Here is a 13,204-nt window from a genome sequence, read left to right as displayed (position 1 = left end):
TTCCCTTAGTACAGCTTACCTTACAAAACTGTGCTTCAACAATGCTGCAGGAGGAGCTCTGAAATTGTCCTCAAGTGCTGCTTTGGTTTCACATTTGACTTGCAAAAATGTGTGTACAAACACTGAAGTGAGTTTGGATGAAGACATAACAGGGTTGCTAACTGCACTAGGTACACCTGGATGGGATATCCCGTTTTCCTCTGCATCTCCAAAAACCTTGGTGACAGTTCCTCTTACCTGGAATAAAGGACCAGGATATTCCAGATAATGCCTCAGGCAGCTTGGGGGCAGCTATAGGGGGTACAAACCCCCCAGTCCTGGACTCCAGCTGTGAGGTACCTAAATCTGAGAGCCTTCCTTAATGACCTGCTTTGAATCACTGCTGACACTGACTAACACTGAACACATTCCTGAGAACACCAATTTTTGAATCCAAGTGTAACAAGTTTCTTCCTCTTTCCTGAGAAGGAAGATACAAAACTAACAGAGAAAAGTAAAAAGTAAATAACTAACATCTTCCAGTGTGAGAATCACAGTCAAACTCTTATCTAGTTACTAGTTTGCTTTTCAAAAGTATGCAAGACCTGGGTTTGTGAAGGTTTTGCTACCTTAATGAAAAAAAGAGACCATCAGATCCTGCACAAAGAGCCACATTTTGTCACAGACAAGCATCTGCAGAGAGCTCACTGATGAGCTGGATGAAACCATCAGAAAGGACCACAACACCTCTGTATCAAAAGGTACTCTTTGAATCAAGAAACAGCACAGCCAAGCATGCACATGCAGAGGTTTATCCTTCACTACATGTGTGTCACAAAGCCAGAGCCCAGTGCTTACTCAGGAAGCTGGACCAGCAACTGTGACAAAAAGCTGTAACAGGTATGCAAAATCTAGAAAGAGAGAGACTTTAATCCAGACACACTTATTGCCCAGCACAGAAACATGCTGAAAAGCAAATGAAGAAAAAAATGCCATAACCATCTATGTGGAAAACAAGAGCTGGCACCTAAATGCAGCAGCAAAGAGCAGTAAAACAAAAAAACCCAACCTTGATAAATAATCTAATTTCCTAAGAGCAAATTTAAAGCATTTCTTCCAGAAACAGATTAAATAAGTTTGGAATCAGGATTTCCTTAACAGACAATCTCCATTTGAGAGGAATGAGACAATAAAAGGCTTATCTAGCACTTAGAGTCTACTTTACATGAGGGCACACACATTAGAGCCTCAGGTTAAAAACATTGCATAAAACCAGTGCTGCTGCAGCTTGGCAAATGCCCTTCATGGCACAATGTAAAATTCCTACTGTTCCTGGTTCACTGCAATCCTTAGAGAAGATGATTTCAAAACATATTTAAGTTGTAATTCATCAGCTTTTATTTTCCATGGAAGAAATCTCAGAATTGAGCATTAGGAAGAGTCAGGGTACAGTTTGGATGTCCTGCACAGAAGCAACAGCCTTGTGATGGGAAATGGATTGTGTTTGTTTTATCTAAGCAGCACAGTTGTGTTACTGCAGCTCTCTCCTGTGACAGAAGATAGAGGGAGCAGAACTACTGACCCATTTTTCAGGGAGAATGATGCTCCAGAATCCTGGAGTCCTACTCAAAAGCCCTGCCTGCAATCCAACATAATTCCAGCTTCACAGAAAAGCTCATACACAGAGCTCAGGGAAGGCCTTGCACAAACAATCCCACTTTCCAAAGGCTGCTGCCAATGCCCCAGAGAGAAGTGACAAGGAACTCCATATACACACACATTTTTATTTTAATAAATAGAGTTTTACAGGCTCAGGCTTTTTTTTTAAATCACATATACAGAACAGGAAATGCCTGACCAAGTAACATGAATTAAACTACCAACCTTGGGAAGGAATACATGCCCTTTAGAACACTGAAGACCATAACTGAAAGGGGATTTGACATCAGCAGCAGAGTCATTTACTTCACAGATCAGATAACTTGAGAGAGACAAGGCCAAAGCAAGAGAGTGACCCTAAATGCACCACTTGTCTTTAGAGAGTCACAACAGTGCAAGGAAAGCCAAGAGCCCAAGTGCCTCCATTTCCTAGTGCCACTTCTGGATGAATATGTATGTCTTCACATTCTTAGAGCAATGCATTCTAACCACAAGTAGAGAGGCTAAGCACAGCAGGTATGCAAAATTATTCGATTGAAGAACAGATACTGGATGACACAGTAATGTTAAATTTCAAGATTTTAAATTAGCAGATGCTTTTGCATCCCCTTCAGTATGGCAGTGGAACAGATCCCACCTTCTCTCATAGAGCTTTAGTCCAAAAACTTCCTGTTGGCATTAGCACCAAAGAGAGCCACTCTGATTTCTGGCATCATCTGAAGAGAAAGAACACATCAGTTATGTGAAATGGGCAATAAAACTGCTGCAGGTTCTTCCTGCAGGCACTCTGGGATACTTAGGCTGCCTTCAAAATTAACAAGTCAGTTCAGCTGAGCTTGCTGAAGTCTCTCCCTGATCACACATTGCCTGCTACTCTGTAGACTGAAAGCACTGCCTGTACTGCAGCACATGAAAGAGATGCCAGAGTTAGAGTTTTCTGCACTTGAGTGTAATAGGTCTCAGCCAAAGTCTGTACTCAAGCTAGCTTCAGTGATTCAAGTTAGCCTCAGCATTTCAGCATCTTGACTGCAGTGCGCTCATAATAACCAAGGCTTTCAGTATCATAATTTATAGTTTTATGCTTAATTCAAAAGGAATCATTCTAGGGAAAGCCATGTTTTTTTGCTGTAATTTGCTTCTTTCCATTCAAAAATAACTTCCTACTGGTCATTCCCAATGAAATCTGATGCCATGCACCTTTGTGACACTTTGGAAACACAAGGATTTCATTACAAGAACAAACTAGTTAATTGTATTTTGTTTACCCAGGTTGTTGGAGAAACTCACCTGCTGGGCTACAAGGTCCAGCCGACTTTCCAGGGTATTGGAAACTTTAATTTTGCCATCACCGTTGTAGATTTCAACACCACCAGCACTAAAGATGGACAACAAAAAAAGAAATAATTCAGTGAAATCCATGGATCAGGATCAGAATGTGGCAAACATATCCCAAATCAGCGTTTATAGACAAGTCAGATACATGGCTAACATTTATTTTTTTTAAAAAAACAACCTTTTTGATGATGTTTTAATAGGAATCAGCACAAAGATCCAGAGAAGCAGCAGCACAAAGGATCTCGGAGTTATTAGGGACCACATCTATGTGCAAGGACCCTCACCAGTATGTTTTAAATGGAAGTGGAGCTTTGCAATTTGTCCCTTCAAAACAGCTTCTGGCTCTGTGTTATTAAGAGAGTGTCACATTTTGGGAAGTGAGGAAAGGAGCTGGAAGTGCTGTTTGTTGGCCCATAGATAAAGATGGCAGAATACACAGCTTTGTCTATGGTACCTCTATGATACCATACGGAAACAGAGCCCTGCAGACAGAACAGACATAAACCCCATCAAGTGATTGTCCTGCAGCACTTCAAGATTCAGTTTGCTTCATCTTGAGACAGAAAGCATGGCTACATCCATCTTCTCTCTCCTTAAAAGACCAGTGGTTCAGTTCCTATGCACAATGATTTCCTGCTCCAGTACTGTGAATCAGGCTGGAGTTTGCACAAAACTTTTCCTCACATTTTTGGTGGGGACAGTGCTTGTCTGCAGAAAACTGCAGAGTGTGTGTCTGAAAAACTCAAAGAAGTGCCAGTTACACAAGAACAGCAGCAGCCACTCTGAGGACATTCCACACTTAACTTTCTGACACTAATGTGAGCTGTGGCTTGAAAAGTTGCATTAAGTTAGTGCCCTGTACAAAACAATCCCATTTTCCTTACATATCTTCTGGCAGGAAGCTGTCTTGGTCAATATGAACGTCCACATCCCTTTTTATGGCATTTTTGTAGATGGGAATGCTCTTGTGTACAGCAGTCTAGGACACAAGATAAACTTCCAGTTAGCACTGACAAATGCCACTGCAGCACATGGGTTTGATCATACAATCACTTGTATTAATAAAATGAAGGGATTGAGGCCTTTTTTTTTTTAATTAAGCAAATGCATTTCAGTTTGGCTCTTCAGCCAAACCCAGTTATTATTCTTAATACAGTAGCCAGGTCTAAAGTTTCCAAGGTAAGATTCATGCAGGGAAATGACCCCCACATTTGGAAGCACGTTGTAGCTGCAACCAAAGTGCAACAAGCAAAGCTTGTTTCCACATCACACAGAGAGGGGGATCTGAGCAGCAAATCCAGCAGAGCACTGTCGAAATATTGCAGGTGTCTCACCTTAACCATGGGGAGATCCTGCTTCCTGCACCGAACAACTAATCTGGGCTCAAGCAGCTGGTAGAAGCCCTGCAAGGAATAACCATTACAACCATTTCAGTTTCAGGAAATCAATTGTTTCTTTGTCACAATTATTTATCCCCAAGAAAGGAAAGAAGCTGATCAATTTGAAACCCAAGCCCCAGCAATATCAGCCTCATTTATTCAGATTTTTGCCCACGAGTTCACCTCACGCAGCCTTTCTGAGAGGACAGCACCAATGTTTGGGGAAGAGCCTGATTATGGATGATGCTTTTGGAACTCAAGTGCAACTAAACATAGGGAATCTCAGGAGTGTGGTGCCCAGTTCCAGTCTGAAGGGACCTACAATGATCATCTGGCCCAGCTGTGAGCACAGATCCCTCACTGGATCTAACATAACAAGCCAAGAGAAGTGTGGCCAATTTGCAAGAACAAGAAAGGAGTTTTTTTGATGTACAGCAAGAGCAGACCTGAGTGTGAGAAAGAAACAACACCCAGCTGGAGGCACAAGCTGGCAGGAGGCACTACTGAGAAAAGTCTGCCATCAAGGGTGACAGGAGAGCTCGTGATGGCTCCTGGGAGCTCCCAGCAACAGGACCAGTCCGTGCCAGAAGGAGGCACCAGAGCCCAAAGCACCGGCCTGGCCAAGGCTTACTGGGCTTTCAGCTGTTCATTTCTGGGCTTTGAGGGGGTTCTTCTAGGCAAGCAAAGCTCTGGGTGCTGCTTTCTGTGCCTGCTTCTGTCACAGGAACATTCCATACTACAGTATATTTGTCAAGGCTTATTAAGTCTCAGATGCTGAAAAGGTGTTCGACAGGTATTGACTGATTTGTGGGCTTGGAGGAGCAGCCTCTGACAAAGGAGCATTTGATCCAGCTCATCACTACAGAGCTTCCTGTGTGCACCCTAAAATGAGTGTGTGCACACTTGCAATTGTTCTTACAATGGACCTGCTGCTGGTGTCCCAGGTTCTACACCCCAAAGTAAGCCACAGCCTTGTCTGCTCAGAACCCAAGACTCAAAGATATTGAAATGATGTTTAAAATTCAGGGATCACTCAGATCAGCATCTGATCCAGACTCTAATACAACTGGAACTTTCAGAGGGCTATTTCTGACAAAAGAAACCTAAGGGGCTAGGGCAGCAATGATCCATTTTTTACAATTTGAATATTTACCTGTAGAACTAGTCCATCCAGCAGTGTCTGGTACCTGGCAGAATCTTTCACCACCTTGGCAAGTCTCTGCTTGGCCTCATTCAGCAAATCCTACATTCAGAAGAAATCAGATCAGCAGAGCCCATCTGTTTGGCATTTGGTTTCATGCCTACCAACTTTCTGTACTTCTATTATAGCTCTCACACCCTGCCAACACGTAAATGTACACTCCAGCTGGTGTTCATCCAAGCTAGACCTCCATCTCTGTGCATGGCACACCATCCCTGCCCAACACTCCCTTCCTCCTGCCCTGGGCTGACCTCATTACAACCTGACAATAATTCCTGCTGTGTGAAAAAGGGAGAGCTCAGGAGTAAAAGAATGGTACTTAAAATGTTAACTTAGATAAATTAAATATGTAGTAAATAATTGCTCCATGTAAAATAATATAGTTGTCCAAATAAATTTTTTTCAGCTTTATGGTCAAGCAAAGAAATCCAATCTATTTTTCTATCAAATAATATTCAGGTTAGGTATTCTTTAATTGTAAGTAAATGCAAAGAGAGAGCTTATTTTTAATTTGAAGTAGCTCTCTTGATTATCTTTACTCAGCAAATCAGCATAGGATGGGATTGAATTTTAAAGAAATTTTAAAAGAGTCAACTCAAAGCTCCTAAAACTGAACCATGAGAAATGCTCCAGATAAAGAAACTCTCTCCTGTCCTACCTCATGGTGTTTAGAAAAAGAGTGCAGAGAAACACAATCAGTATGAAGATATAAAACTATCACACTTTACTGCCATGGTCAAACCCAGTTACTCTGTCCTCCCTAGGGAAACACTGCATTTCTGCCACTGCTCATCTCTCAAGAAAGAAGCCAAAGATCTGATAAGGAAAGAAAGAGTGAGCAGCATGTGACTTTAAATGTCTTAAAATGAGGAAGACTGCTTAGAATTACTCAGAAGCATGAGGTTGAGTCAGCAGATAAATGAGGAAGAGATTACCCAGCAGAGACCAACACAACAGAGTTAGCCCTTGAGCAATCCACCTCCCTCCTCTCTGGAAATACAATCTGAAGTTTGAAACTCATTTTAAAGAATCAATAAACTGATGATTTTCTTCTGCTAACTCTTCTTTTTCATGGTAGCATCCACCTGAACATTTATCCCATCTCAAGCTTTTCCAGCAGCTCAACAGCCCCATCTAGCAGAACATGGAGCAGCCAAACTGTCCCTGAGGTGGGAGAGCACAGCAAAGCTGCTCGGTGAGCAGGATGGGGACACACTGCCCATGCTGAGATAAACACAGGAAACACAAACCAGCCTGAATGCTGCCTGCTCTGACGAATGATTACTCTGTGTCAACACAGAACAAAAAAGCAAAACTTTTCATGGCCTATGGGCCATTGAAGGACACAAAAACTCCCACTTAGTGGTGTTTTCAGCCTCCTTGCTTATGCCATGCTGGGTTTTTTAATAAACACTGCTTCAGGCAAACAGAATTTCCAAGTTCTACCAACTGTGCAAGAGGGAGTTGCTGCCCTTGAAAGAAACAAGCTGCTGTGCAAATGACAGATACAACACTGCCTGCAATGCTCCTGGCAGACCAATGCACCTCCCTAAAACAGCAGGTAATGGAAACTGTGAAAATAAGGGGGTAGCAAAGCTGGACTAAATCCTCAAGGGCCTTTCAGAGCAGCTTGGAAAGCCATTTTTGTATGTTGAAGCAAACATAACTCAATCAAAAATCCTATTTTCTGTAGGGAACAGCTCCATTTCCTAACTTATGGCAGAAATAGAGACTGTGTGTCTGCTTCAGAGATACTCACTGCAATAAGGTCATCCCTTGCCTTGAGGACCTTCAGCCTTGCTTGATTCATCAGGTTGGACATCTGGCTGCAAGTTGCATGATAAAGTTGGATCAATCCATCAGTCTTTGACAGAAGAACTGTAACATTTGCATTTAAAGGTAACAATTCTACAACACTTAAAGCCAAGGTCTGTTCACCTGTCTGAATCTGTTTCTGGACTTGCACATAAGATTAAACTGCACAAGCCCTTTCTTGGTGAAGACCCAGCCAAACTAAACCCAACATGATCATTTGTCCCAGGGTAAAGTTCTACATGTTAACTACATAAAGAAATGTGAAGAATTCTTTTATCACACTGTTATACCATTGTAGCTCAGTTTTGATCATTTCTCCCCAGAAAAAAAAACCCAGGAACTCATAATTATAACTAAATATGTTGTCTACAATTTGTGTGCTTGCAGGGCCAGAAGAATTTTGTATAAAATTAACAACAAAATGCAAACTCAGGCTCTGAAGTCAGCTGTCTAGCCCAAGCAACTCACATTTTCTTTTGCTGTTCAATTTGCTTCTCCTTCTTTTCATAGTACTCCATGATTTTCAGCCTCTGTGTCTGAACAAGGCGACCCTTCTCAATGTTGAATTCTTCTTCTGCCTACAGTAAAAATTAAAGAACTGAAGTGGAAATTGATTCCTTGGGCTGAAAAAAACAGAACCAAAATGTAACAGAACACATTCACACACAGGATAGGATGATACAATCTATGGTTCCATATAAAAACCCTTCAGCTCTTTAAGTAATTCTTACACAAGGAGGGAGACAGCACAGCTTTTATTTTTTTTTTGGTAAAGCCTCACTAGACAGAATGTAAAAACATGTGGATAATTGTCCTACTTATATCTGAGAATGCAATCTCAACTTCTGAATTCTGTTTGAAGATCTTCAGGAATACATGCTTTAGTACTGATTAAATATTTATGTAAACCTAAATGTTGAAGGGAGATTAAATATTATCAGCAACATGTATGCTGAGTCCAATACCAACAAGGATTTCCCTGGTGGTATAATGCAGATTGCTGGGGCTGAAAGGCACCATTAATCCTTCTTCAGTAAACATCTATACTCTAACTCCAGGTTAATATTAAACCCAGTCTCTTGTGCCTTAAGCTAAGTGAAGCATTCAGCAAGTAATTCAATACCAATTTGGTGGGGGAAGGTGTTCTACTCAATCCAGTTTAGTCACACTACCCCTCAGCTCTCCTGATTGCTCAAAAAAAGGGTTGAACTTTGATATGAATATATTTATATTCAAGAACCACCAAAACATTGACCAAAACCAGCTCTGAGTCGTTTTCATTTGTCAAAAACTAAGAAATGCTACCTTAGTTTGGTACATTTTTGCTATGTAGTACCTAAACAGAAACCAGCTGTAGCTTACAAAGGTTTCCAGCTCTCTCTGAAACTTTCAGAGCAGGATGTGGGAGGCAGTTTTCCTTTTGCACTTACTGACAGTGAACTTCCATTTTTACCTTGGCATCTATTTCTTCAGCCTTTTCATTGGCTTCCTGCTCGATGAAAGCCATCATGTGCTTGATCTGTAACAAGAGAGAGGAAAGAAAATGTTTTCTGTAGGAAAGGCCACTGACCAGAGGAAGCAGGTGTATGTATCTACTCATCTGTACAGCCTCCACATCCATTTACTCTTTCAGATAATATTGGTTGGCAAGGAAATGTCATTGAGCATACACAAGAGTCAGTTCATCTTGACATATATTACAAGAAAATAATTTCCCCAATAATTCTATATAATGATGCTTTACTAGCTGCTATTAGAAGAATGCACTTCAGGTATGCAACCATGAAAAACCCCAAAACAAACCAACCAACCCCAAAGAAAATTTGTATATATGCAAGGCCATTTTTGGGTATAAATGTGAAGGTATTTTTGTTCTTCATTAATAAGACCAACCTTTTCACCCCTGGGATTATTAAATAAACCTCCCAGACTTCAAAAATCCTCAGAAAGCAAAACGAGTCTGTTTGTTATGACATTTCCATGAAACATAAAGATTACACAGATGGCATCTGAATGAACCTGGGCCTTCCAGTGAAGCCAAGCCAAGTGCCACTGACCACTCTGGTGAGATCTGTACAGTCACAAGTTCCTTTGAACACCACAGACCCTTCTCTTGGGAAACTGTAATAAATTCTGTAAAAACCTATACTGTCGCTTTGGAGGGGCTGGGGAAGGAGACAGCAGCAGCAATGCTCTGTGACCCTGACCACATCAAGAATGTCACATGCTGCTTCAGAGCCCCACAGGAACCAGCAAGTTCTGTTTGAAAAGCATTTCTGCAGCCACCCCAAAGCACTACAAAGCCCAGGCCCAGCAGCTGAGAGAGCAGGAGAGCAACCAGAGCCAGTTCTGTTCAGCCATCACACGGCTCTCTGTGAGCAGGCCTCAGCTCAGGCTCCCATCTGGGCCAGACTGGAAGGACTCACTCCCAACCCAACTGCAACTGGGAGGAGGCACAGACACTTCCATGGCCACATGGAGCACACCCTAAAACCTCCTGACTTTCTGTGTGATTGCACTTAGTGATGAGACACATTCTGCAGAAAATCCAGGCTGAATAAACTCGCACAAAAGACTCTATTTATAGAATCTCGTGTTAAAATGAAATGTTTTAAAGAGATTAGAAAGGTGCCAAGGTGAAAAGTGAGCCAGTGTGCAGCACTAAGCCCATAGGAATGAAAAACCAGAAGTGAAGAGACAAATGGAAGATTTTAAACGCGTGTTAGCACAGTGGAAGAAATGAACAGTAACATTTACATCCTCAATATCAAATCAGCAGGTTTGCTTTTAATTTGTGTCTGCAAAGACTTTCAAGTGCTTGTCTACCTACCCTGCCTTTCAGAAAGGACAAGAGAGGCATTTAAAACAAGGATATTATTTTGCTGAATAGCCTATTGTTGAAGAGGACTGGGAACTTAGCAGCAGCAGCCTGTATGTGACTGAGTCACTTCCTCCAGTGTAGTCTGGTTTCTGAATTCTGGACAAGCACTTTTGACAGTTCTGGGTGTTCAGGAAACATCCTCTGTGTAAAGAACAAGATAATATGGAATGGGGAAGCAAGATAATATGGAATGCACTTCTCCTAGACTGATAAGACTGAACAGTGTTATTCCCTTCAAAAGCTGCTGTACTGAAATCCTCTTTTGTTTTTCTAGAAATGAAGAGAGATCCAAAGTGAGATTTTCACATCTATAAATAGGATCAGTTTTAATAACAGTGACAAAAATACATTTTGAAATGAGAGACTTATTTTAAGGCAGTATTTCCTGCAGAAAGAAGGAAGGGGTTTTCCTGTCAGGAGCAGTGTGATTATCCTTTCCAAGGGAAGCTGTAGATGTTAGATGGGCTTCAGAAGTGACCAGATGGAACAATGTGTTAAATACCTTTGACAGAACAACAAAGCAAGTCTGACAACGGGAAAAGTCTCAATCAGAGATGATTTTCAGAGTGACAATCACTGGAAGTGTAGTGGCAAGGAGGTCCAGCTGGGAAGTGATGCCAGAGTGATCCACATGCAGGATCATCAGCACTGTCCAGTCAACAGGATCATGCTGGGCCCAGGAGTGCAAGCACTGACCGGAATGTGCACATGTGGAATGCCATCAGTATTACATGTTTGATACACCACCAGAGCCTGAACTCACCTTTGAAAATCAGGTCTGGCTGAGCAAGACCACCCTAATGTCAGCTTTATTTTTATTATCTTCATAAAAGAGGCAGGAAAAAAAACCAACCCAAGCTTTGCAGATAAAAGGAATACAATGTAATGTTACAACTCTCCTTCTGGAGAAAGGCAACCTACCAATTTTACTTTCATTGTGCTGCTGCCTTGCCAAGAGACTATGTTTAGTGAATGAGAAAGTGAGACACAAGTACTTGTGATGCAGAGGACAAAGGGAACTAGTCTGATCTGCTCATCACCTGCAGAAACTCCCCACACCAGTGCTGACTGGATGCCCACGGCCTTTGACACCACACACCTCTCCAACCCAGCTGAAAGCAGATTTTTTAGCTGAGGGCAGTGTTTACTGTCAACAGGGACAGGCTGTCCTGCCTCTGGAGGAGTGTGCACGGCCAGACTTCAGCGCTGGAAGTTTCCACTGCAAGCCAGCCCCTACTCTGGTTAGGATGTAGAGCTGAGAAGGGCATTCAGGAATGCTGAGCAGCCCACCCACATGCTAAGGTACAGCTAACTGCAGGTAACACAGCCACAAGCCAAAAAGAGATGGCAAATCCTTAGGGAACCATGGAATCATTATGGTTGGAAGAGACCTTGGGGATCACCCAGTCCAACCAACAACCATAACCTTTAATGCACTAAACCACTTCAGATGAAGACACCTCCAGGAATGCTGATTCCACCACCTCCCTGGGCAACCCATTCCAGTGCTCGACCACCCTAACAGCAAAGTATTTTTTTCAATATCTGATGTGAATCTCCCCTGTCTCAGCCTGAGGCTGCTTTCCCCGGTTCTCCCTTCTGCAGGAAGCACAGACCGGCCCTCACCTCTCAGCATCCACCCCAGCAGGCTGTAAAAGCACAGTGCTCATCTGAGGCTCTGCACTTACCCGCCCGGGGTGCAATTAACCCCGGCAGACAGCACACAGCCTGCTCGGGAACCCTCCCGTCACAACCGGGCCCAACACGGCCCCAAAACGCCTCACGGAAGTTCCCTGTGGGGCCCATCCACCCAGGAGGGGAAAAATCGCCTTCTTGTCGGGAGACTCCACTATCCAAGCCAGGATCCCTCCCCTCCATCGATCTTCCGTTCCCAGAGCAGCAGGCCCGGTAGGGCAGCAGGCCCGGGCCCAGCGCTGCGCTGAGGGCCCGGCGCCGCCAGTCCCGCTCCCCGCGCCCCCTCAGGGGCTCCGCTCGGGCCGGGCCGCGCGGCCCTACCTGCTTCTGCACGTCCGCATCGCTGAGCGCCATGGCGGCGGTGGCAGGGACGGTGACGGCGGCGGTGACGGCGGCGGTGACAGTGGCGGTGACGGTGACAGTGGCGGTGTCGGCGGCAGCCGCAGGCCCTGCAGACGCGGCCGGTGCCGTCGGTGGCCGCGAGCGGAATCAGATCCGGTTAGGGTCACAGCCGGGGCGGGGCGCAACACGCCCCGCCCACCGCGCATCCGGACCAATAGGAACTCGACAAACGAATGATGTCACACGGCTATATATGGTGATCGCGTCGCTGTCACTGTCACTGTTGCTGTCCCTGTGATATTTGCAGGCTGTTACAACTACAGCGAACAGCGCTGAAACGCGGGAGGAGCTCCCCTGCCAGCCCCCAAAGCCGCTTTGTGTTGGCAGCAGGGAGAAGCAGAAAGATGCAGGAAACAGCCGGACAAGGGGAGGGCAAGGAGGGCCTGGCAGCAGTGCTCTTACTGCTGCTGTTCTTCTCTTTACGGCAAAATTCAAACAAACTTCATAATTAGTAAATTATGGCAAAACTCAAGCTTCAAATTCAAACAAGCTTCATAATCTATAACAGTATTGGTTTGTTCTAATCGGCAAGAGGTTTCCGCTTCCACTCTGCAGGAACATTTTGTGGAAAAGACAAAATCATTCCCCTACAAATCACTGTCAGATGTGGTATTTGTCATATCCATGCTTCTTCCTGAATATTCCATTTCCTTTTTTTTTTCTGTGCTTTTTTTCCGCGCGAAAAAGCTTATTATAAAACTCTGTTTGTAACTTTGCTGTCTTTTCATATTGCCTTCATAATGCTGGAAACCAGCCTGTACTTTGGGTCTGGAGAATGCTTTTTACTACTACTTCAGGCACCATCTAAATGATATTGAAACCAGGTTTTAATAAAGAAAAAATAATATATAACAGCAA

The 13,204-nt window shown here is 43.5% G+C and overlaps 1 protein-coding gene across 1 annotated transcript; it reads right to left on the bottom strand.

Annotated features, from left to right (window-relative positions):
• Nucleotides 1-1,749: 1,749 nt before the first annotated feature.
• ATP6V1E1 (ATPase H+ transporting V1 subunit E1) lies at nt 1,750-12,446 on the bottom strand. The gene is made up of 10 exons (XM_074538900.1): nt 12,365-12,446; nt 12,266-12,334; nt 8,822-8,887; nt 7,837-7,946; nt 7,313-7,379; nt 5,506-5,595; nt 4,308-4,376; nt 3,858-3,952; nt 2,926-3,013; nt 1,750-2,354 (listed from the first exon to the last, which is right to left on the bottom strand). The coding sequence occupies exons 2-10, from the start codon at nt 12,296-12,298 to the stop codon at nt 2,292-2,294; spliced, it is 681 nt and encodes a 226-aa protein (XP_074395001.1). The 5' UTR covers nt 12,299-12,334; nt 12,365-12,446; the 3' UTR covers nt 1,750-2,291.
• Nucleotides 12,447-13,204: the final 758 nt, after the last annotated feature.

This window comes from Zonotrichia albicollis, chromosome 4 (genome assembly GCF_047830755.1).
Source record: "Zonotrichia albicollis isolate bZonAlb1 chromosome 4, bZonAlb1.hap1, whole genome shotgun sequence".
In the NCBI taxonomy this organism is placed as follows: Eukaryota; Metazoa; Chordata; class Aves; order Passeriformes; family Passerellidae; genus Zonotrichia; species Zonotrichia albicollis.
The sequence above is the reverse complement of the archived record's forward strand: the minus strand, read 5'-3'. Positions and strand labels throughout refer to the sequence as shown.

Coding starts and splice junctions, on each gene's coding strand:
- ATP6V1E1 (XM_074538900.1), bottom strand. CDS start 12,298: ATGGCGCTCAGCGATGCGGACGTGCAGAAGCAG. Junction 7,947..8,821: donor CTGAAGAAATAGATGCCAAG/GTAAAAATGGAA, acceptor TTTTTACTGTAG/GCAGAAGAAGAATTCAACAT. Junction 4,377..5,505: donor TGGATGGACTAGTTCTACAG/GTAAATATTCAA, acceptor TATTCCTTGCAG/GGCTTCTACCAGCTGCTTGA.